General features: G+C 35.8%; 1 protein-coding gene across 1 annotated transcript in view; it reads right to left on the bottom strand.

Moving 5' to 3' along the window:
• Positions 1–222: 222 nt before the first annotated feature.
• The window catches only part of ANO3 (anoctamin 3), a 266,818-nt gene continuing 242,012 nt past the window's right edge, over positions 223–25,028 (bottom strand). The window contains exons 19-27 of the mRNA XM_058546154.1: positions 24,812–24,923; positions 23,978–24,035; positions 17,694–17,791; positions 14,914–15,047; positions 13,889–14,041; positions 10,287–10,434; positions 6,307–6,387; positions 6,023–6,128; positions 223–1,604 (exon numbers count right to left, since the gene is read on the bottom strand). Coding sequence (XP_058402137.1) covers positions 1,422–1,604; positions 6,023–6,128; positions 6,307–6,387; positions 10,287–10,434; positions 13,889–14,041; positions 14,914–15,047; positions 17,694–17,791; positions 23,978–24,035; positions 24,812–24,923 — 1,073 coding nt within the window. The 3' untranslated portion in view covers positions 223–1,421. The remainder of the gene's footprint in view (positions 1,605–6,022; positions 6,129–6,306; positions 6,388–10,286; positions 10,435–13,888; positions 14,042–14,913; positions 15,048–17,693; positions 17,792–23,977; positions 24,036–24,811; positions 24,924–25,028) is intronic.

The raw sequence follows: 25,028 nt of genomic DNA, 5'->3' as shown, positions 1-25,028 counted from the left end.
TCCCTGTCTTCCCATACTGTCCCCATAGTTTATGTCTCCACCAGACTTTCTTTAGCTGAATGCTCCACCATTCCCACTTCATCTATCTGTGAACAGTTACACTCACAGATACTGAGCTGACACTGAAACAGCAATTCCACAACAAAGCAAAATGACGTCTTTCACAATTAATTTGACTTTGTCTCCAGAGAGTTTTCAAAAATAAACCAAATCAATCTATCAAAGAAATAATAACAGAAAACTCCCTTCAGAGATGAAAAGAAGGTAAAACTCAAAAAATGTGTTTTTTTTTTTTTTTACAAATAATATAAATTTATATTCATGCATTGTTTTCATTAGCTCCTGAGCAAGAGTGCACACTGTTGGAAAAGCATGTGTTGCAAGCATCTGGCTTCTGTTGTCCTGAATAAACAAGTCACAATGGTGGACTGTGTAACTGGTCTCAGAGGTCCATAAAGGGTAACTTGCACTACATATTGTCAAGGTGCAAAGGTACAAGGAAAACCAACATATTTACAGCATTTCAAGTTATTCTGTGAGAGGTGTAATAAATCAGGGAGGAAAAAATAAAATATACTATAAAAGAGCCTTCTGCAGTAAAATATGAATTAGTCATGTTCTAAATGATATGAGAATAAACACCCATATTTTATAAGTATGTGGCTCTATTGGCATTTAGTAAAAAAAAACAAAACAGGCAGTGCAACTGGGTCTGAAAGTGATAAAACAGATTTGAATGTGGCCAATGCAACAGAATATTATTTCAATGAATGGTAGTCTTTCTGGAATCTTAGATGTTTGGTTCGTCTACGGAATGTAATGTGCAACTCTTCAACTGCATAGTCATTGTTAAGCAGCATAAATTCCCTGTGGCACAGATCCATAATCTCAGCGAGAAACAAGGGAAATTCCTAAAAAACTGGAAGCTGAAGGGACATGGAGTTCTGGCAGCAAAGGCAATCACTGATTTAAGTTATTTCTTGTAAGTATCTCAACTCAATCCAAGATTCCAAAGTCAGATTACTGCGTGAGTGAAAACCACATAATACATCAAGTCATGCCTGGCTTGTGAACATTTACATGGAAATCTGTCTCCAGAAACCTCCCCATCACCCTTCCTATTATACTGCAGCTAATGGAAGGTGGAGGTCTCTAACGACACAATTCCCTGAGGCTGGCTATGAGGATGTGATCCTGGCTTCCTGTAATGTCAATCTAACCATTTGTTAAGGTCATGAGTCATCTCTGTCTTCCCTAGGAGCCTGGATATTCTAAACCCAAGAGATGACTGTGATGCATTTCCAAGTAGCATATTACATACATAGTTTGCCAGGTATGCCTTCCTCCTAGATCCCACCTAGAATTTGAAGTTGCCATCATTCCCACTCGTGGTATTGCTCCTGCTGGGCAGCAGGTATCCACTAAGGCCATTCATGGTGAACAGGATGGCCACTTTTTCTCCGCTGTTGTTGCAAATGTTCTAGTTCAGCCTCATACATCATTTCTTGGACGAGGTACTTCTCCCGTCGTATTCGGTCATACAGGTTCTTTGGTACATCTGGAATCAGGTAAGCGATGAATGACTTGATCCCAAAAACAAGGTGCTGCAAATTTAAGAGGGAAAGTACACTTTTCAAAGATTCTGAAATGTTAATTATAAAACAGAACCATCATAAACAATGTTGCATTTGCCTTACAGTCAAGCATCAGAATTCAGTATGTACCATCCAGAGTACTAATATCATCAAAAATTATATTGGGAATCTTACTGTTGCCTTCTGTCACATAACTGTTAGGAGGAAACAAAGAATTGCTTCCTCTTTTCACTGCCATGTGTTGATACCACTTTATAAACACTGAGTGAATCTTCCAGTCACATCTATAACATCCTCATATATTATGCCATACTATGACAACACGCATGGTTATACACAGCTGAGAAAGATCCCATCCAGGGGAAACCCAGGCCAGACAGATTGTAATACACAGTGTCGAAACCACACAGAACACAGTCTACCTGTGGTGCTGGGACTAGGGTCAACCTCCAGCACACATAATTTTCAGAATTTCTACTCTATTAAGTTCATATATCATTATAACTGCTTTAAAATGTTTTATCTCTATTACATAATTCTTTTATGATAAAAATATATTATATTTTAAAAAATAGACTGACAAAAGTATAAAAAAAGCAGGAACAAAAATCAAGAGGTAATACGCCAGTGGTTAAAAGTACAGATGCTGAATGAGATTGCCTAATCTGAACCCTTCCTAACACTCACTAGCTGTGTAACCTTATGCAAATCACTTATGTCCTCTGTGTCTCTTCTCTAAAATAGTGGTAATAATAGTATCTCTTAAAGGTTGGTATGAGGATTAAATGAGTTAATATATGTGAAGGGCTTAAAGGAGCACTTGGCACAGTATAAGCACTACTTGAATATTACCTCCTAATTATTAGAAATGCACCCTTTTTTTTTTTCCATGAAGAAGGGTAGGCCTTTCAATTTCTCAGAAAAGGAAAACAAATCTGATACTGATAGAGTTGGGACAATCTGTGGAAAAGAATCCATTTACCTAGAGGACTTTATGACAATAGTCTCTATGTGGAAAGGAAGAATTCAAGGCTCTTCTAACTGGGCTTTCTCTGTGTGTCCCAGGAAACTGCAGTGCATAGTAGGTCACGGTAAAGCAGTTCACATTTTCCCATAGAAAAGCAGATCAGGCGCTCCTTTCATGACCAAATATTTGATACTCACAGAAATGTCCAGCAATGTGTCTCAAGAGTATAGAAATAAAAATTAAAAACACTTCTTATAATTTAAATTAGTAAAGAAGAATATCCTCCAAGTCCTATACAATGGTAATAAATGACCCTATAAACTGATTAACACAGAGAGGTTCATATGCCAGGATGGTTCAATATTAAAAAGAACATCTATTTTTTAAAAAGCTAAAGTTTAATAACACTTTTATAACCAGTAATACACGACAATTTTCCTAAACTGATAGAGTTTATCTTAAACAAAACACCTATAGCAAATATTATACTTAAAGAAAAACAAATCAGAAGTATTTCCATTAAAGTTGGAAACAAGACATAGTTGCTCACACCACTGCTATTGGACACCATACTGAAATCTCCAGCAACACAGGAGTGAAGTGAAGAGACAACACTGTCATTACTTGCAACTGGTATTATCACTTAAAAAGACAATCGAACAGATTTAACAGACAGAATATTAGAACCAGTAAGAAACTTAAGCAAGGGATTATGCTCATCTTAGAAAGACCATTACCACTCCAGCACACCAGCAAAAATTAAGCAAATAGTATAATGGAGGATAAGATAGTATTCGTAACAGTAATAAAAATATCTGTAAAGTTGCTAGAAATAAAAAGGAACAAACAAGGAAGAGAATATTTTAAAACTCTATAACAGGATATAAGAATGATTTAAATAAATTCCATGTTCATTAATGAAACAGCACAGATTTTGTAAATAAGTCAAAATTTGATTTCTACAAATGTAATTCTAACCAAAATCCTTGCATGATATCTGGGGAAACTCGAAAATGGCTTCTAAAATTTACATAGATGATTAATAACACCAAATAGCTAAGGCAATTTTAAAAAATAAGAGCAAATGAGGCAGGAGTGGGAAGTGGCTTGCTTTATTAGATATGAAGATATATTGCACTACAAAGCATAGCATTGAAGTAGTGTGATAGTGACCCAGGAACAGACAAACAGAGTAATGAACCAGAATACCTAGGCCAGGGAAACCCCCATGCATATATAGGAAGTGGGAAAATTACAGAGGTGGCTTTACAACTCAGTGGATAAATAATAGATTACTTAGCAAAGAGCAGTACAAAAATTATCTCACTCTACGGAGAATAAGAAAAATAAGCTTTACCCTCAGTCTATAAAAACTCCAGGTATCTTAAAGACATGTGATAGGTAAAACCATAAAATTAACAGTAAAAAAATATAGTAGAATATCTTTTTGAATCGAAGATGAGAAAATTTCCTAAATAAGCTACGCAAAATAAGCACAAGCCATAAAAAGAAAACAATGATGGGCTTGACTACACTAAAATTAAGCATTATCTGTTTACAGAAAAAATTAATAGGTTATGGACAAGGAAAAGATATCTGCTATGTTTATAACTAGCGAATATGTAGAATTTATAACTAGCTAATACGTAGAATATACAAGGAAATCTTGAAATTTGGCAACAAACTGGAAACTCAACTAAAAATGGACCAAGGCTATAAATTTACAAAAAAGGAAACCAAAATGTCTTTCTAGTTCTAAAAGTGATGGTCAACGTCTTTAGTAAACAGATTAAAACAAAACAAAACAAAAAACTATTATCTTACTCTTATCCAATAGAAAATATTAGAAATTCAGATAATGTGAAAATCTAAGGGAATTTTGGCGAGCAATCTGTCAGTATCATGTGAAACTGAGTATGCACATAAACTAACAATTCCACACCTAAGTATAATGCTCCTGAAAAACTCTTAAACGTGTTTGCAAGGTAACATGTCCAAAATTCTTAAGAAGAGATTTATTGCGGTACAGAGAATTGTTGTAGGCCTAAGTACCCATCCATAGGGGAATATGGTATTTAAATTTGACAAAATACTGTAAGCAGATACAAGAAATTATCTAAATATGGATAGACCTCACAGATAGATCTCTCTCTAGACCTAAAAAAGTAAAATGAGTAAGAGATAAAAATGAGTTATTACATAATACCTTTGAAGTAATTTTGAAAAAAGAACACTCAAAAAAATACTATATATGTATTTTTATAAACATATATTCGAATAAACAATTGGAAAAACTCCCACTGAAGAAAAGAGCATGGGTGCCCTTGGAGAGAGTGGGTAATGGAATCAGTAATGGGGAATGAAGAGGAAAAAACAAAGAAGGAATCATACGGATCCATGATGACAGGATGCTGTGAACTGAGGCACCTGATGAACTAAGTCTGTCCACCCGAGTTCCAAAAGAAGATGAAGAATATGAAAAAAGTGTACATTAAAAAAACACACACAATAAAAAAAGACTTCGGAATCCCTGGCTTGGAAATGTGCCTTAAACTCTTATGCTACCTGTGCTACCTGTAATAAAGGAGAAAGTCACGCTTCAACAGAAGACATTTTTATAGGCCCATAGAGTCACTAAGGAATAGAATTTAGTCCCGGATTAAACCTTAGAGGTAAGCATTTCATTTTACAGATGAAAGACATTTCACTACAAAATCTGAAGTACTTTGTGGAGATCAGTTAGGAGATACAGGTGACTTTAAAAAGATTTTTTCCAGAAGTCTTACATATGGTTATCTTTTTCTCTGTGTAATTTTGGCCATAGGAAACAGATGCATTAAAAGTTTTTCCACAGACCTTAAGTGGTACCTTAGAAAATAGATATTCAATATATTCCAGTGCTAAGTTCTTCACCGTATCAAGCTGGTTATATACTAAGCCTGGCAATAATACTGTAGCCTCTCTAAAATTTCTTCTCAGAACTACGGTCTAATATTATTGCATGACTCTGATAATCACAATCTATGCACTTTTTATTAAAGTGTTCTCAGGCATAATTTATTGAATTATGCAATGTCGCTTGTACACATACACATGTGACTAACTGTAATTAGAGTTGATCAGAAAATAAGTTTCTCTATCCTGATTAATAGATACGGATTCCTTTACTAGATGATAATCACCCTTTCCTTTCTAAATTTGATTACTAGGAGGCTCAAAACTAAGTCTTCAGTTCAACTGTAAGAAGTTTCTTTTATCGCAGTTTTCTGGGATAAATACCCACTAACCTACCTCCTTACATTATTCAGCTCTTGTTTTTGTGCACTCTTTATGTGGTTGCATTGTATCTGAGCCTTTCACTGGGACATATTCAAGTCTTCTCTGGAATTCTTCAAAGAGGCAACTAATACCTCAGTTTAAAAGTGTTTATCGACAGTAATTCTATTCGCCTGTGACTAACCTCAAACACGATAATGAAGGCCAGTCGAGCAGCGAGGATGTGCCAGTACTGTAAGGTGAACTCATACGGTTTGGAACTCCAAGGGGGACCTCTGTAGTCTCGGTACCTAAAATCCACAAAAACAAAGAATTTGAAGATCAGAGACCAAAGTGTGGAGGCCCCAAATGTTCTTGATTTGCCGAAATTTCAAAACGACAGGTTAAATGGGCTCATCAACACGTAGAGGGGAGGAGATGGAATAGTGAAGCAAGAAGAAAAGATAATGGTAATTCACAAGGAAGTACCTGCAATAACCAGATTTTCCCATACCAAGCTCACTCAGGTCAAAGAAGGATAGGCTGTTGTTGACATATCCCTTCAAACAGCTGGGAGAAAAGAAAAGTATCATGTGATTCAGAGATTCATAAATTTCTAGTCCAATTCCTTCATTACAAATGACAGATTTAATAAGGGCCATTATTCCTTTCATGCTAGTTATTAACTCCTAGCAACTCAGCTCCCCGGTTCTATTCCCTAACGCCCACTATGCCTGTAACTGCACCTTAATGAGACAGACTCTTGTCTTCCACTTTCCCCCAATAGTCCTATCTCACCCTTACCTTTATTAAGCATTTACCATGCACTAGGCATTGTGTAATTACTTCCTATGCATTAAAACTCTATAAATGTATGTTTTATAAATGTACATGCATATAACACTATTTGGTTAATTATAATTAAGCAGCCAATCAATAAACATGTTTATTTGTGATTTATTTATTAACTTCTTCAATATATATTTTTTGAGGATCTATCATTTGTTAGAAAAATTCTAGATGCTTGGTATTCAACAATGGACAAAACAAATACAAATCTCTATCCTGGTGGTTAGCTATTAAATTGTGGTCAGGGTTAACTTTTATAATAACCTTAGAACATATATATTATCATCCCATCATATAAAGAACTAAGGTTTACAGAGACTAAGTAACACTCTCTAGACCTATAATTCTCAAAATTTTTGGTCTCATTTGTTCTTTATAGTTTTAAAAATTATTGAGGATCTCAAGGAGCTTTTTGCATAGGGGTATATCTATTGATAATTTGACATATTAGAAATTAAAACTGAGAAATTTAGAAAATATTTATCTATTAATTCATTTACAATAACTACCAAATCCATTATAAATTAATATAAATAAATAGCTATATTTTCCAAAGGAAAAAAATGTAGTGAGAAGAATGACATTGTTGTACACGTTTGCAAACTCCTTGGTGTCTGTTTTAACAGAAGACAGCTAGATTCTTGTATCTGCTTCTGCATTAAACCTGCTGCAGAATGCTGTTTTGGTTGAAGAGTACATAGAGGATCTGGCCTCACATAGACGGGCAGTTGAGAAAAGGAAGACTATTTTAACAGCACTTCAGATAACTGTCGATATTTCCCTTTGATATTACACCAAAGCTCTACACGTGGTCACTTCTTACAGTTTAGTTGCAATGTGGAAGAATCTTAAAGTATCGATGAACTTTTCATACGGATTTTACATTAAAATCCATAGGTCTATCTTGTATTTTGAATTCATCTTTATCCATGCATGATTTTGTGACATCAAATATGGGTCATTTGGAAAATATTTGTTCCCTGAATTACACAGATCTTCCAAATATTGATATATTTTTACTCCAGACTATGAAAAAAATCACAGTTGTTAATATCACCATTGATTTTTATCAGGAAAAAAATCTGTAAGTACTGGGAACCTTTCATGCTCACAGTGGGAGACAAAATTATCCAGAATTCTAATTTTCACTTCCAAGTTTGAGCTTTACTAATGGTGACGAATACTGTCAATTATTTTCCTTAAAACGACAAGCTAGTGTTGTGCATTTTATAAAAGAGTGTCTGCCAAATACTCAGTCTGAATAATCATAGTTTGGCAATCCTTATTTCATATTAAAAAAAATTTGTTTAGTTTGCAAATCCAACAATCATACAGTGCTTTTCTTTGCGATACCATCAAACTTCAGTATGCAGCAGAACTACTTTATGCACACTTTGCATTTTGTCAAACAGAATATTGAAAAGACATTTATTCAAGGGTGGAGATTTGATAAAACTAATAATTGTTACTGCTTCCTCAAGGACATTCTGAAATTTCTTACTGGCATTTTTTCAATGGTGATTATACAGTGAGGATTACAATCATTACTAGTACTTTTTGGTGCCACTGCCTTGAGTTACGCAAAGCCACCAGAAAATTTTATCTGCCACTGCTCTTGCACTATCTGTGCAAATGTCAACATGGTGAAGAAAGCAAATAATATCTTAGGATTATTGTGAAGATAGTATTGACTTCATGGGCTCTGAAGGAGACCTGCAGACCATGGCTGAGAACCACTGCCCCAGGACAAACAACTGTTAGAACCTGGATTCAAATGCACATCCGTCTCATTCTAAACCCTGAATTCTCAATTACAGGGCCATGCTGGCTTCACTCCCTTCCCTCTCCATCCCAGACCTCACAGTTTCTCATTTCAGCTGCTCTCTTGCCAATACCCTCCTCTCCACTGCCATTTCGTCCTTTTGTCATCTTGCTCTGAAATTTGACTATCTGAATGAATCTACTCCAATTTAGCTGCTAAGCGTACCTGGAAAAAATTAAATAACAGGATGCCCCTATGAACGTGTGGTTTTAACCTCCCATAAGCCCTCCACGTCTCTTCGTGACATTATTCTACACCACTAGTCACTGAATATGGAGAGGGGGTCAGGTGCTATCTACATGAAAGGCAGGACCTGAAACGTAAACGGAGCAGATACCAACCAATCTCATTTCACCTGCCACTAGATGGCAGGAGAGACACTAGCAAATAATGCTCTCAGGAAGAGGGCTGCCAAACATGCCTACGTATTTTAAACCCTTAAAATCTGCTTCTAGATCATTTTGAATTCAGGAAAAAAATGGAATTTTTTTGGTTTTTCATTATTAATACTAAACCATTTTATTTATTTAGTGTTTTGTAAATAGTTCATAAAATGTTACCTTAGACACCATTTCTTAGTCATAGGTCTGGATCCATATTGAGCCTTTCAGTAAAAGGCTAAGTTAGAACTTGAACCTAGGGTGTTTGACTTTGAGTTAAAATCCCCTGATAAGACTCCAAGATATAAAATAAAATCTCATGACTTTATTGCCTGTCTTTGAAAAATTGAGATGTTTGTGTTCAAAAAGGCATTTCAGTGTTCTGAGAAAACATCAGTTCATCAGCAGAGCTCAGGGTTGATCCTAAACCCGGGCGCAGCCTGTTGGGGCAGGTGTCCTGCATCAATATAAGATGCATGCCCAACATGCTTCTGAGGGCAGGGGGGAAGAAGCTTTTCTGTCACTACTTCCACACCTAAGGCCAATCTCCATCTAAAACCCAATTTCTCTGTTCCCCAAATCTAGGGCTCTGGGAATTCTTCCCTAACACCTGCTTTCAAGAAAGAAAGAGCTGAAAAACCCATATCTCCTAAAGCATGGCTCTAAACTGGGTGATTGCGTCCCCCAGGGGACATCTGACAATGTCTGGAGACAATTTTGGTTGTCACAATTTGGGGAGTAGGGAAGTCGCTATTGGTATCAACTGGGTGGAGACCAGGGATGCTATTAAACCTCCTACAATGCACAGGCCAGGTCCCCCTGCCCCCCAAAATATAGACTTATTTGGTCTAAAAAGTCAAGCGTAGATATTGAGAAACCCTGCTCTAAAGTGTGGATTTAAATTTTAACAACAACAACAACCAAAAGGAGACAGGTCTAGGGTAACATTTTCTGTACCTTAAAATCCCTAGCTATAAATTCCTTTAGAAAAATCTCTAGTCATATAGTTGACAGTTCCTTCTCATCCTGTTTCTCCCACAAACTAGCTTTATTCCCTTCGGCAATTTGATTAACTAGTGTGGGCCTCAATTTCCCAATCTGTGGAGTCAGAAGACTGTACTGGATGATTTCTAAGTTCTCTTCCAGTTCTAAATTTGACTTCTAAATACACTATAATGTTTTTAACATTTTGATGCCAGTGATGCATTTACAAGTAAAAACAGAGAGAGACTAAAATTATTTGCTGTAAAAAATAACTGTCACCCTTTTCATCCCACGTGATTTCATCCAACAAACACATTATAAATGCAATGATCAGAAACACTGCCCTTAATGGTCACAGAACAAAACTTCCCACTAAGTTCCCATTTTAATTACAAATAAAATATATCAGGAGAATGTGTAAATTTCAACCTTACTTTTCACCATATTCAAAATGACTCGCACAGGGGCCATATTTGTATTCATAGACAAAACGTGGGATGTAATCAGACGTAATAGCAATTACAAACGCATTGGTGATCACAGCCAGTATACCAATTCCTTCAAGAATTCCATACCAGATACCTAGTAGGAGAAAGATTAAAGATAGTGAATAAAATGTAAAAATTAGAACCCTCTAATCGATCTTATTTTGGAAAGAATGTTTTACTTATGCTGGAACCACAGCTCTGACCATTATTCACTTTCTCAGTATAGCATCTCACTACAGATATTACAGCCATTGAGTACCTTTCTTCAGAGGGAAGGCAGACCCCCTCTAGAGAGATTTGAACATTAAAATATCATTAGAAATTGGTTCATGTCTGTAACGATGAGACATGGCAAAGTTGCTTAAGATTCTTCAAAGCCTAACATGCAGAACTTGCTGAGGTAATAAAGACAATAAACAAAAATCTTCAAGTTCTACATTGTTGTGTAAAGTCTGAAATATCTATATTCACTATGGGTTTTGCCTTTATCTTTGTCAAGTACCTTTTTAAAGTAAAATACAAAAAAGTAAAACCAGTTTGGTGTCAAGACCCAGAAACCACTAGTTGACATTTTCTGCTTCTTAACAGGCCCATCCAGCATCACACAGACACACAAAAAGGCTTTGAAATTGTATATAGTATCAATATACTATTGATTACAGTCAAAACTGATGTTTCAAATAGCATTAAAATCAGCTTTAAAAATATTGATATAAAAAAAAAGTTCTGGAAAGGAATACTCAAAAGTGCTAAAGGTATTAAGTATTCCTTTACAGAACTTTTTAAAAAGTGCTAAAGGTGATTGATTAGCCTGGCAACTCACCTCCTCCCAACCTTCTTTATTTTTCAAAATCTTTATAATGTGGCTACATTGAGTTGTAATAAAAAAAAGTGAAAATAAAAAAGATGTTAACATTTACCTAGTTGGAAAGATCATAAGACAAGAAATCATAATTCATAAAAAAAATTCATAAAGAAATACTTGAGTCCATCAAAATTTAACGTTTATTTTTAGAAAAGTAATGATATCCAGTTAAAAGAAAACAATAGCAAGGGAGAAAATATTTGATTCACAAAAAACAGACAAGGGGCTATTATACCTAACATACAAAAATGTCCTAAAATTTTAATAAGGCAAAGCACCCATGAGAAAAATGGGCAAAGAATACAAATGAGCAATCTGCTATGGAAATGCAAATAGCCAATAAGTATATTAAAAAGCTTTCAATCATTAGTAATCAGAGAAATGTCCTTCAAAAAATAAGATTTTTTTATCTACAGTTTGTCAAAGATCTGAAAGTCTTATACCATCCAAAGCTATTCAGGGATTGTGGAAACAGAAACTTTTTTATGTAATTGTTTGAAGTATGACTTGTTACCACATTTGTGATAATTAATCTGACATTTTTAAAATTAAAATATGAATACATTTTAATCCAGTAGGCCTACTTTTCAGAATCTATACTACAGATACACTGTATACACACATATATGGATATGTGATATATAATATACATATATCTATATCTATATTTATCTCTATATTTATCTATAGCTATGTCTATGTATGTTTATTCCTGCTTGTAGAAGGGAAATTAAGTAAATGACTATAAAATTTATGGTATATCCATACTATGAATATTACTACTCTATTAAAATGAATTACACCAATGTGTTTTGAGATGGAGGATGTTCACGAAGAAAAAAATGCAGAAGCCTATATGTGTGCATAAATATTTTTTTGTCTACTTGTATGAATAAGAAAACATTGACAAAGGATACACGCTTAATTGATACCGTCGATTCCCTGTAGTAGAAGGAAAGGGAAAGGGGGAGAAGGATTATTGTTTTTATACCTTTGTGTGGTCTGGCTTGAACAAGACAATCTTGCAAAATTTAAAAAGTAATAATCTATGCATTGGAAGGTGTAATAAACACCAACTAAAGCTGGAATGAGAGTTCTTTTTTTTTTTTTTTGATTTATTTTCTAGATTTCCTTTAATGTGCTTATACTATTTTAATAATGAAATAATAAATACATCCAAATTAAATAACAGCCATAATTTTAATTCCTTCAAAACATGGGAACTCAAGTTGAATGGCATTAAATCGCTATAGGTTAGTATATTTCAAATTGACTTTGTTGATTATGGAATATATAAGTGAGTAAAATTAACTTAAAAGGCAATCTTGCAATATTAGCCAGAAAATTCCCAAAAAAGAAAAGGAAAAGTATGGATTTGCAGTTCCATATACTTAGAATTTCTATTATAAAACTATAGTTTATTAAAATAGTATGCCAAGAATAAGTAGTCAGATCAATGGGATAAATGAAGATTCTAGAAATATACCTAACTTTATATAGAAGTTACTATAAGATAAAGATAATTCAAACAAGTTAAAAAAAAGATGGATTCATTTAATAAATGGTTTGGGACATTTGGGAATCCATTAGAGAAAGAAAAGCTAGGTCTTAATTTCAAACCCTTCATTAACAACAAATTCCAGATGGATCAACAATTTAAATAAAATCATAAAATGTGAACAAACAAACAAAAACCAAATAGCACACATACATCTAAAATACAAAACAACAATTAAAACAATGGGTGAAAACTCATGAGTTCTAAAAGACCTTTCTAAGAATGCCACACATAATAGCAACTATAAGAGAGAGATATCAATTTGATTATATATACACTTTAAAACCTTATTCATGATAGAGCGAAAAATTAAAAACCAGCATTTGAAAGTGTTTGCAACCTGTATAGCAAAGGTTAATATTCTTAATATGAGATAAAGATGACCAAATCAGACACAATGGCCAAAAGGCATAAACACAATTAGTAAAGAAATACAAATATATTTAATCTCATAGTTAAAAAATGCAAGTAAATATAATACCATTTTTTCTTCCTCAGATTGAGGATGGAACAACAATACAAAAAGAAAAAAAAACCCTTATTACACCTGGAATTGGAGAGGAAATGGAGAAACAGGCATCCGTTCGTTTATAATGGGAGTAAAAATTGGCACAATATTTCTGGAGACCATATTGACAAATTATTTACCAAAATTTTAGATATACATGCTCTTTGACACAGGAGTTCCATCCTAGGAATTTATCTTGAGGAAACAATCAGACAAGCATGTATAAAGATGTTCACCTCAGTGTTGTTTATAACAGCAAAGAACTGAAACAATCTAAATATCTTTATTTAGGGGACTGATTTTTTTAAAAATATCATACAACATATAACAGAAATGTGTGAAGCAATTATAAAGAACGAAGCAGAGCTATATTTATTAACATGGAAAGATATATATGAGATCCTTTTTAGTTACAAACAAGTTAATGAAACAGCACGTTTAGTATGAATCTACTCTCAGCTAAGTTAGCGTCCATTTCCTTTTTTTCTTGACTAAAACTGCTCAGTTTTGTTATGGTTGGAAGAGAGTCCCAGCACTGGAAATCTGCGTGGTGCTAAGCAAGATCAAGCCCCTGTTGGCCTCAGCAATGCAAAAACCACTGAATTTCTGAATCTTACCTATGTCAGTTGCTCGGGCTGGCAGAGGTCTCCGCCACTGGGTGACAAATTTGTATGCATCCAGTCTGATTTCAATGATATTGTTTAACAAAGCCAAAAGAGGCGCCAGAGGGAAAGCCGCAACAAAGATGGTGGTAAAACCAAACTGCAACACTGCAAAAGGAGAGCATGGGAGAACGAGTGATATCAACACATCACTTATTGAGTGCCTTCTTTGTGCTTTACATAAATTGCCCTTAATCTTTCCAACATCCCTACAAAGTAAATATGCTTATCCTATTTTAGTAGAGGAAACTATAGCTCATACGTGTTTAGCAAACTTGCTAAAGGGTAGATGGCTAGAAAATGATAAAACCTGTATTCACACTAAGATCTCGATAGATTGAACGTCCCTGTGCTTTCCCCCTCTATACCAGGCAGCATGAAGGAAAAGTAAAGAAACAAGAAGTCAAAGAGGAGGCCTTGAAGAAAAATGCTTAGCTCTAGAAGGGACGCAGGAGACCTAATCTTGTCTCTTTTAATAGATGAGAAAACTGAAGGCCGGAAAAAAAGCAAATGTCAAGACAACATACAGTGATTTTAACAGCTGGAATGGGAATCCTTATTTTTTTTTAATATAAATAAGTTTCTCAAAGTAGCCAACACTCGGACTGGGTCTGTGCAAAGGTTTATTGTGAGAAAGAATTATTGCTTAATTTGGGTGGAGGGTACATTTCTTAACAAAGGAGTGGGTTCTGCTCAATTTTGTTCCTTTAAAATATTTGCTCAAAAGCTAAGTGCTTTACTATGAGAAAAACCTTCATTTTAGTAAAATGAAGGCTGACACAGGACAACCTGTGTGACCCTTCCAAGGGCACTGCCTTAATATCTTCTCTAGCTCTGCTGAGATAAAGGTGCAGATGTGTTTTAGAACACATAGGGTTGGAAAGGAGAGAGATGGTTTTCTCTCTTGAACCAAAGCCCACGTGAAGTAGAAAAACAGTATCAAGAAGGCCAAACAGCTCTGCAGAAGGTTCTTTCCTTACCCATTTCTAAGTACTCATCCATAAGTCCGTGAATATTCATGGGCTGCAGATTCCAATCATTTTCCCACTGAGGTATAGAAGCATCTTGTATTCCTCGCTTGATTTTATGTCGTGACCACCAGTTCTGGATCAACCTACATCACAGAGCAGACAAATGGCTTCTGAGCTCTTATTTAAGCATCTGGTGAACAATTTATAGCGTGTTAAGAAAAGAAAAACACCAACTACCCTGGGATCACACTAAGCATTCCTGAGAGTTGGAGATAATTTGCATGGTTTCAACTTCCAAGTTCAGCACGGGAGCAGGCCAGAGACTTCCTAGACCCTATAAGCATCTACATATTTTCTAGGAATTGATCCTCCCATACACTTAGGTACTTCCTGATACTGATTAGACAAACATCCATTTCTATGATTCCTTCCCCCATCCCTATCTATAAGGTACTTATGTGGCCTGTTGTGATTGGATCTGAGCCCTTCATTGCTTATAGCCCAAAATCTTCTGGGCTATGCTCTCTGAACATGAGTAAAATCTTGTTCCACATTAAATAACTGAGCCCTAGATAGGGTTTCAAAAGATGTAGGTTCCAGTCCCTACACTGCAATGCATTAGATGAGTTACTTTTAGCAAGTCACTTCACCACTCTGAGTTTACAAACATGAAGGGTTTGAGTGTTAATAATTACATTCTGCTACTACAGTGAACAGTAATTTTCAGGCAAGGAATATGTGTCTGAGTCCAATTTCTCAGACATGGAAAGGAGAGAACAACACTCTTTCCCTAGCCCACGGGCAGTCTGGAAATTACATCTCAAAAACATCCCGGTATGCATATATTGTGGACATCTGGGTAATGAATTATTTTAAGAGTTAGATGAAAATTACCTCTAGGATAAAGTGAATCTCACAGGACTCAGAGAACAGTACCCAACTCTCATTTTAACATGTCATGGGCCTAGGGCTTCAGCAGGAGTTGGAAGAAACACCACAGCTAGACCAAAGCATCAGGCTGTGCTTCCCTGTGCCTCCCCCGGAGCTTGTCTCTGAAGCTCCACATGAAGATGAAAGGGGGCTGGGGGTTCAGAATTGAGGCAGGACTGTTTGTTTATTTCAGTTCTGCTTAAGATTTTACTGGAAGAAAGAGAATTGTGGCTTAAAAGCCTGAAAATCATTGCTGTAGTGACTGGTCCACTCCTGCCCGATTTTCTTCAACAAGGTCTTTGACCAGCTGTTGGAAAAACACCAGCAGGATGTCCCTTGCCATGATACCCTTGGGATTTGATATATGCAGTCCAGGCTGACCACTTGGGCAAGGCCATGGTGAAAGTGTGCTGTCCAAAGTGCATGGTATGTATAGCAGTGCATGGATAATGCAACAAAAGAATCATTCTCAATACTATGGTAACTCCTACACGACCTTGATGGTGTTTATGAAGTACTCACAGCATGTCAGATCCTTTGCTAGGCACTTGATACCTAATTTCCTCAGGATTTTTCCAATGATTTCCTCAAACCCTATGTTTAAAAGAGGTGAGCCAAGGATAGGAAGAGATAGGAAGAATGGACTGGGCTCCCCAATCCTTCATTCTTGTTCTCTCCTCATTTAGAAGAGATTGATTTTACTGTTTTGAATACTGAGGATCTGTATAAAATCTCTTCACAAAAAGGTTCTGTCATTTATTGATGAAGGCTTAAAGACCATTGAGTCATCTCATTCAATCTTTATAAATCCCTTATTTTACAAATAAAAAGAAAATAATGTCTCAGAGAAGTCACGTAAATTACAAGCATCTTCACCCAGGGGCAGAGAAGGAATTTGAACCAGGTCTCAGTAATTTCTTAGTCCATGCTCTAAGACTGCCTGTAATCTAACACAATACTTCATGGCAGATTTCAGGGTTAATATCACCTCGTCTCTGCTCAGAAATGTCCTGATACCATTTGTGGGCCAAAAAGGAGAAAGAAGTATGGTATAATTTGATGACTAAGCCTAAGCTATTTATATCATCAATCAATTAACCAGTTCTTCCCTCATAGTTGGGAAATTTCTCAAAATAGTCATGTTTTTAACCTTGATTAGGCCTCAAAGCTTCCATACCACATTGTTTTAAAAACACTGTATTTCATTGTATTCTAAAGGATAATATATTTTAATAGATTTAAAACTAGGCATTCAGTATCCTTCCATGTCAGCATTTCACAGACAGTTAAAACTTATCTAAAGGGATAAAATAGAATGTTCTTATTTTGATGTTATCACAATAATCCTATTCTAATGATTTTTTTTTTCTTTTTTGTGTATTACAAAGAGTACAAAACCTCCCCATCCAGGATTTTATCTTTGTTTTATTCTTTTCTTTGCAGGGGGTGGTGGTGAATGGATGCTCTTTTTAATTAAACAATAACAATAACCTGTTTTTTTTGGTAGCCAAAAGAAACCAGAGAGTTATTTTTATCAAGAACATGAGCTACTAATAATATTTTGAGAATAGGAAAAGTGCTTTACTGTGTTGAACAGAGTACCAGTTACTCTACATGCGTTATGTTCTTTAATCCTTCAGCTGTCCTTGAGCTAGGTACAGCTGTTGAGCCCCTCTTAGAGATGTGACACCTGAGGCTCAGAAAGGTTACACACGGGCTCGCATTTAGTGAAGAGCAGAGCAGGACCTGAACCCTCAGCTGTCTGATTACGAAGCACAAATTCTTATGAACTACTCACACCACCTCTATCTTTCTTCTTTGTAACTATAGATGATGCAAGTTTAAAAATAAGCGCTCACGGGTATCCCAGTTCCATGAAGTTGTTCCATATTTGCTTCAAAAACATGATCACTCCCATCTGGAGGCAGAGGTCTATCAAACAGCCACTAGGGTGACACTGAAACAGAACAAGAATGATAAAGATCTTGCTCTTCTCAGCTGGCTTAAACATCCCACCTTCAAACTGTACAGCAAATTCTAAAGCCAGGTCACATTATCTCAATGCATAAGGAAAATAAAAACAAGGAAGAAGCAAGAAGTATGAGGACACTTGAGTGGGAAGTTTTCAGTAATTATATTAGAATATTGATCAAAATTATAACAGCAATAACAACAAATCTAACTTTTAATGAGTACTTACCATCTACCAAGCTCTGCGTTAGGCATGATCACATTTAATGAATGTTCTGGAATACTATATATCCATTAGCAATCAGGAGATAGAAAAATATTTAATGCTATGGCAAAATTTTTATAACATTCTTTTAAAATAACATTTTTATCTCAGAATAATTTTAAGTTTGTAGAAAATTTGCAAAGATAGTACAGAGAGAGTTCATATACCTTTCACCCAATTCTCCCCATTGTCCCTTACATTACCAAGGGACACTTATCAAAACTAAGACACTAACATTAGTACATTGCTATTAACTAAACTCCAAATTTCATTTAGATTTCACCAATTTTTCAATTAATATCCTCTTTCAGCTCCAGGACCCCATCCAGGACACCACATTGCATTTATCTGTCATGTCTCCTCAGTCTCCTCTGGTCTAGACAGTGTCTCAGTTTTTCATATCCCTGACAGTTTTGAGGACTGGTGGATAAGTATCCTATGGAAAATCCCCCAGTCTGGGTTTGTCTGGGGTTTTCACATGTTCAGACTGGGGTTATGTATTTGGGGGTAGAGGCAGATCACAGAGCTGAAGTGCCATTTGTAATCACATCCCATCAGGGGCTACATGATATCCACAAGACATCACTGGGGATATTCACCTTCAGCACCGGGTTGATGCAGTGTTTGCCAGGTGTTTCTATTGTAAAGTTACTCATCTCCTTTTCTCTATTCTTTCTTTAGAAGAGAGTCACTAAGTCTAGCCTACTCTCAAGATGGGGGACAGTTAAACTCTACCTCCTGGAGAGGGAGTATCTACATATATTATAATGTACTTCTATGTGATACAAGCATGCCACAAATGTCAGTATGATCCTAATTTTGTCTTCTCTCTGCTCCTCTGCTTTTTTAGATGTTTAATAAAAGTTAGTATTAGAAACCTACACGAACAAAAATGTGATTACAATGAAAACTGCAAGCCATGTGTTTTGCTTGAAAACTTCGCATTATAGGAGACATTTGGGTAAGAAAGCGTGGGTCTGTTTCTTTGGAAATGGGTTCGTGTCCTGCTTGTAAGGATGATAGTCTCCATAACTTTGATCCAGTTTCTATTTCTATCAAATTGGTACCAGTGGGACTTCAAAGGGAACAATAATTAGGACACAAAGAGCCTGCTTTTCCAGCTCCAGCTCAGTAACTTGAAACTCCCTAATCTGAGCCAGAGAAAGGGTTTGCAGTGGTAATTTTTATAGTGTGAAGTCTCAATTCTCCCATCCAAACATGCCCCTGCTTTCTAGGATGAATTTAGGACCCCCTAAACTCTGCCACATATATAAGATAAACGGGTTTGGTAGAATGTCGGAGGCAGAATAATTACTAAGCTACAGAGGCAGATCATAGATCAACTGCACACTGAACCTCTTCATTTTTGTAGAGAGACTCAAAGAAGCAAATTAACTTGTCCAAAGTCATGCAATGTTGACTGGTGGAGTGGGAATGAAAGCCTGGGTCTCCTGCACCCTAATCCACTGCTCTTTTACATAATGCTAGGATGAATTGTATTTACCAAACGCATTTGTTGCCTTGAGGGGCTGGTTTAGCAAAGCATATCATTATGTGGGAAGGGAAAAAGAAGAGTATCATAGAACCATATGGTTGGGTCACTCTCCACAATGGCAGGACAAAGTGAGGAGGCTGGATGACAGGCCATTTATAATTCTGTTGAAATTGAGCCTTGACGACTTTGTGATTTATAGAGCAGAGAAAGGGATCCATTAGTTTTTGCGGGTCTATCCCCCTCACATAATGATTCCTGTGAGCTAAATCCAGTCCTTCAACACTCTAAAATTCATTTGATAAAAAGAGTCCATACTTAGAATGAGTAATGGGGCACGCATGAGCATGCAGGAGACCCAGGCTTTCATTCCCATTACACACTCAAAATCATACGACGATGGACAACCCAAGCTAGGTGCCTTCACATATTTTTCTCATTTGCTCCTCATGAGAACTTAGTGAGACGGATGTTGGTATCTCCATTTTGTAGATGATGAACCTAAGTGGTAGATAGGACTATCGGACTCCGATACCCGTGTTCCTTTCACTTCATCCACTTTTGTATGTTTCCTCTAAATCCAGTTTACATGTGAGCCAGCGATCATTCAGGGATCTCCTATTTCCATTATGTTGTCGATTGTGCCCATGTGCTAGCCCAATGGTGGCTGGAAAGCACAGTGCTCAGAGCACAGACTCTGAAACTAACTGCCTGAATCAAATTGATGACTTTATCAATTTATTGGTATGTTTCTATAATTGTGGGCAAATTATATAACTTCTCTAAGTTTCTGTTTCCTCATATGTAAAATGAGTGTAAGAATAGAATTTTTGTGAGGATTAAATGCATTAACATATGTAGAACACTTAGAAACAATTGATGGAATGTGTTGACATATAGTAAGCACTCATTAAATATTAGCTATTATTATCATTTGTATATAGATTTACATAAAATATTTATGTGAGATATTGTATAGCATAGTATGAGGAAAGTCCAGGATCGTCAGTCATAAATGATCTAAATAAAATTGTGACACTTTTTTCTATCTTTATAATGGTTACCATTATTTGTGCCAAGGATTTTACACACATGATCCAATTTAATCCACCTATCCCCAATACTACAGAGCTAGCTAGTCTTACCACAATGTACAAAAGAAAAAACTGAAACTTAGAGATATTGAGATCATGCATGTGAGTCAGGCAGGATTAGAATGTAGACTGTCAGACTCCAAAGACAAAATATTTGTCACATATCATGGTTATGTTCTTTTCTTCAAGACCACTAACATCAATCAAAGAAAGGAAAGGGACTTCTTCATTGGTACACCCCATATACCCAGCAGAGGCCTGGAAGAGAATAAGTGTCAAAAAATGCTTGTTGTAAATTGAATTCAGAGGGTCAAGTCTTTTCCATTATGCACGCTTTTTATATCCACATTTCTAGGATTTCTAGCATCTCTCACAAACCCACATTTTTCATTTCAATGATTTTTTTCAAAATAAATAACCCTTTGTTGGAAAATATGGTTACTACCTATGTCACATATATGGTGGAAAATGTCTAAGATGGTTATGAAACATTTTTCCTGACATTAATATTATAATTATTTCCCTGTGACTTTCAAAGGAGAATCGTCACTTCCAATAATTTCACAGTTAGGAGTAAGAATATCCAATTAAACAAAATTGTTCATGGCAGCAGTCCCTAAAATGGCATCAATATGTAGATTTACCTGCCTGTAAGCACTCTATGCCCCACCCTACACTTGCTAACTCCAGTTGAACACTTCTGGAAAAAAGTAAGCCTTGGGTCCCAAATTGGGTAGATGAAAAGCCTTTTAGCAAACATAGCCATACTTTTGGGCTATGAAAGAAAACTGCAAGTTTGATTTGGGGACTTCTCGGAGGCCAGGGATTATGAAAGTCCTTAGTCTGTCTTTGGCCAATAGAATAATACTCAGGTAGCTTGGAGACAGAGCAATGATAAATACCAGCTACAATTTATAGAGTACCTACCACAGCCCGGGGGTTGTACCCACTGTGTGATGCAAATTATCTCTTATCTATCAACATCTTTGCAACCCAAGTATTTCTATTGCCAGTTTACAGATGAGGAGACAGTTTTTCAGAGAGGTTAAATTAAGGGCAAAGAATTAATAAGCAGCAAGGTTAGCACTTGAGTCCAGTTTTCTGTGATATAAAGCATACGTTCTTAGGAAAGTTGAAGCTTTGTCCATGTATCCCAATCAATTTCTAGAAGACTCTGGGGGCACAACATCAATGAGGACTCCCCTGAGTTTGGGGGGATTTTTTAGATAGAGACTGGCAACACCTCTATCCTGTTTTCTTGGGGAATCTTTTCTTAGCCTCTCTCTAAATTAAGCCCTCCTACTAATGCTATCATATATTAAATTGGATTTTACATTAGAATAATTAAAACAACTTTGAACTAGAGAAGAAATAAACAATCTGACCAATGAGACTGAACAGGGTTGAGAAATAGACAGGATTTCAAGATGTAAAATATGATAAATCTTCGAATCTCATTTTGCTGAATGAAACAAAAACATTATTTATTAAATGTGTGGCTGCCAATTAGGGTGAAAATCTTGATTACTCTTTACAACAAAATAACCTCCCAATGGGCCAAAGAAATCAATATTTAAAAAAATAACATTAGTGAAAAATACAAGTGTGAGTTTTTTATACTTATAGAATGGAGAACACATTTTTTGGCATGACACAAATCCCCAAAGCCATTAACAACAGTGATATTTTGATTAGAAAAAGTTATACAGTTTTATAAAAAATGCATCAAAACAAAATTAAAAGATATTCGAGAAAATAGGAAACATATCTGCAGCAAATTGAAAGATTAGAGCCTAACTTTATTGGTTTATAAATTTAGGACAGAGAAAAACAGTCTAATGAAAGTGAATAGGAATAGTACACATACAGACACACAGAAACACAAAATGTCCAACAAACATATGAAAAATATTCTCCATTTCACTCATAATTAAAGGAACTGATATCAAAAGAAGATATCCTTTACAAGAAATAACAAGTGTTGGAAAGGATGTAGAGAAAAGAGAACCCTCATACACTGCTGGTGGGAATGCAAACTGGTGCAGCCACTATGGAAAACAGGATGGAGATTCCTCAAAAAATTAAAAATAGAAATGTCATATGATCCAGCTATCCCACTACTGGGTATTTATCCAAAGAATATGAAATCAATAATTCAAAAAGATATATGCACTCTTATGTTTACTGCAGCATTATTTACAAGAGTCAAGACATGGAAGCAACCCAAGCGCCCATCAATGGATGAACAGATAAAGAAGATGTGGTACATATATACAATGGAATACTACTCAGCCATAAAAAAAGACAAATTTGTGCCATTTTTGACAACATGGATGGACCTTGAAAGTGTTATGGTAAACAAAATAAGTCAGCCAGAGAAAGACAAACACCGTACAATTTCACTGATATATGGAAGACAAACAAACAAACAAACACATAGATAAGGAGAGAGATTGGTGGTTACTAGAGGGGAAGAGGATGGGAGGAGGGCAAAAGGGGTAAAGGGGCACATATGTATGGTGACAGATGAAAACTAGACTATTGGTGGTGAACACGATGCAGTCTACACAGAAACTGATATATAATAATGTCCACCTGAAATTTACGCAATGTTATAAGCCAATATGACCTCAATAAAATAATTTTTTTAAAAAGAAGATATTCTTTTGACTATTCTATTGACAAAAATTAAAATGTTTCTGTTGGAAAGAGTCTGAGGAAGCAGGCTCATACACTATACCTATGGGCTGGCGTTTTGAAGGACAATTTGTCAGTCTCACTGAAAATATGCAAATGCTTACCCTGTGATGTAGCAATACTATTCCTAGACATTTTGTTTCTGTGATGTACATCTTATAAATTAATGAAGAAATATGAGATTTTGAAGATATATCTATACATTTATAGATTGGTCTTTCAAGTAATATTTCTTTTGGACTAAATTTTCCCTGCTTAAAAGAAAACCTAACATATTTAAAAGTTTGAAAACCATGAAATAGATAATAATAATTCCCCAAAAGAGGAGAATTCCTGGAGCTAAATTTCTGGGCTTGTGAATGGAAGAAATGGATTTGATAGAGAATTAAAGAGAGCGGAGGTCAAGGTTTTGGGGTTTAACCTTTAAGTTCACCTCCTTTTTTTTGAAAGATGTAGTTGCTTCATTTCTGAACCCAGAGGAACTCCCCTCTACCAAAAACGTGTCTTCGGCATTCCTGAAATTCCCTGTACACCTTCTCTCTCTGTCTTCCCACCCCCTCCGTCACACAGTCACTGGACCATATCCAGGCCCATCCCCACACCCACCCTTACGAGGTTACTTACTTCCTCCAGTCTCCACCGGTTAAAAAGTTTATTGTAATTTCCTGGGTGGCCTACAAATCTGTAAAAAGACATTTTAATTCATTAGCATTTACGTGGGGTGGACTGAAGAATATCTACTAATGCATCACAACAAGTGCATGTGTGGGCAGACATAACTGTTCACTGGTGCAAGCTGTCCCAAACGATTGACTTACGCCATGCTTACACATCAAAGTACCTGACTTAAAAAGGAAAAAGTGATGTGTGATTCAATACCAATGAGTTGAGAAAACACAGAGAAACCAACTGAATGAAATTTCCCACTTTTATCTGTGGAGTTTTAATGTCTTGTTGACCTAATTAATGAATATTAATATAATGTGCTGAATTTTTTAGTTTAAAAATGTTTCTAGCTTTGGTATGTTTCCATGGTAATGGCTGGAGTGTTAAGCATATGGCAAACCAGTAGTTTAATATGCTTCTTTCTCATATTTTGCAGCAGAGATAGGAAAAAAAGAACATTAACGTGATAAGTAGAAGTTTCCATACTAAGGAACTGTAACCTAGGGTTACACAAAAATTATTTTTCTATTTAACCATTACTGGTGACTGGATAGTCATAATCCAGCCCAAGTATGACACATAGGTTTTATTTTTTTATGTCAACTTTAATTGGTAGTGGCAGTTCAAAGCATTGTACTTAGAAGTCTTTTGACTGAAAAGGCATGTGGATGCTAATTAGCACAGTTTTCCAAGGCAGGGGACAAGAATTCGCCACCTCTATTACCAATTTGCAATGGAACTGCTGACAGTCTTTTTCACTCTGCAAAGATAACGTGTATAAAGTTGACTTACCTCCCCAGAAAGAAAGCGATATAGAAGATAGAACTGTTTAAATTGACAAACTGGAAGAGGAACATCTTCAGAGCAAAGCTGTTTTCCCATTCAGATTCCGTTCGAGGATATTCTAAAAGAAACATAGGGTGTATTCACATAGATGAGGTGAATGACAAGAAATATGGATACAAAATCAGAAGCCCCATATTCAACTTCTGGTTCAATCAGTTACTAG

This window comes from Diceros bicornis, chromosome 7, assembly GCF_020826845.1.
Source record: "Diceros bicornis minor isolate mBicDic1 chromosome 7, mDicBic1.mat.cur, whole genome shotgun sequence".
NCBI classification, from domain to species: domain Eukaryota; kingdom Metazoa; phylum Chordata; class Mammalia; order Perissodactyla; family Rhinocerotidae; genus Diceros; species Diceros bicornis.
Note: the sequence above shows the minus strand (reverse complement) of the source record. Positions and strands in the feature narration are given on the sequence as shown.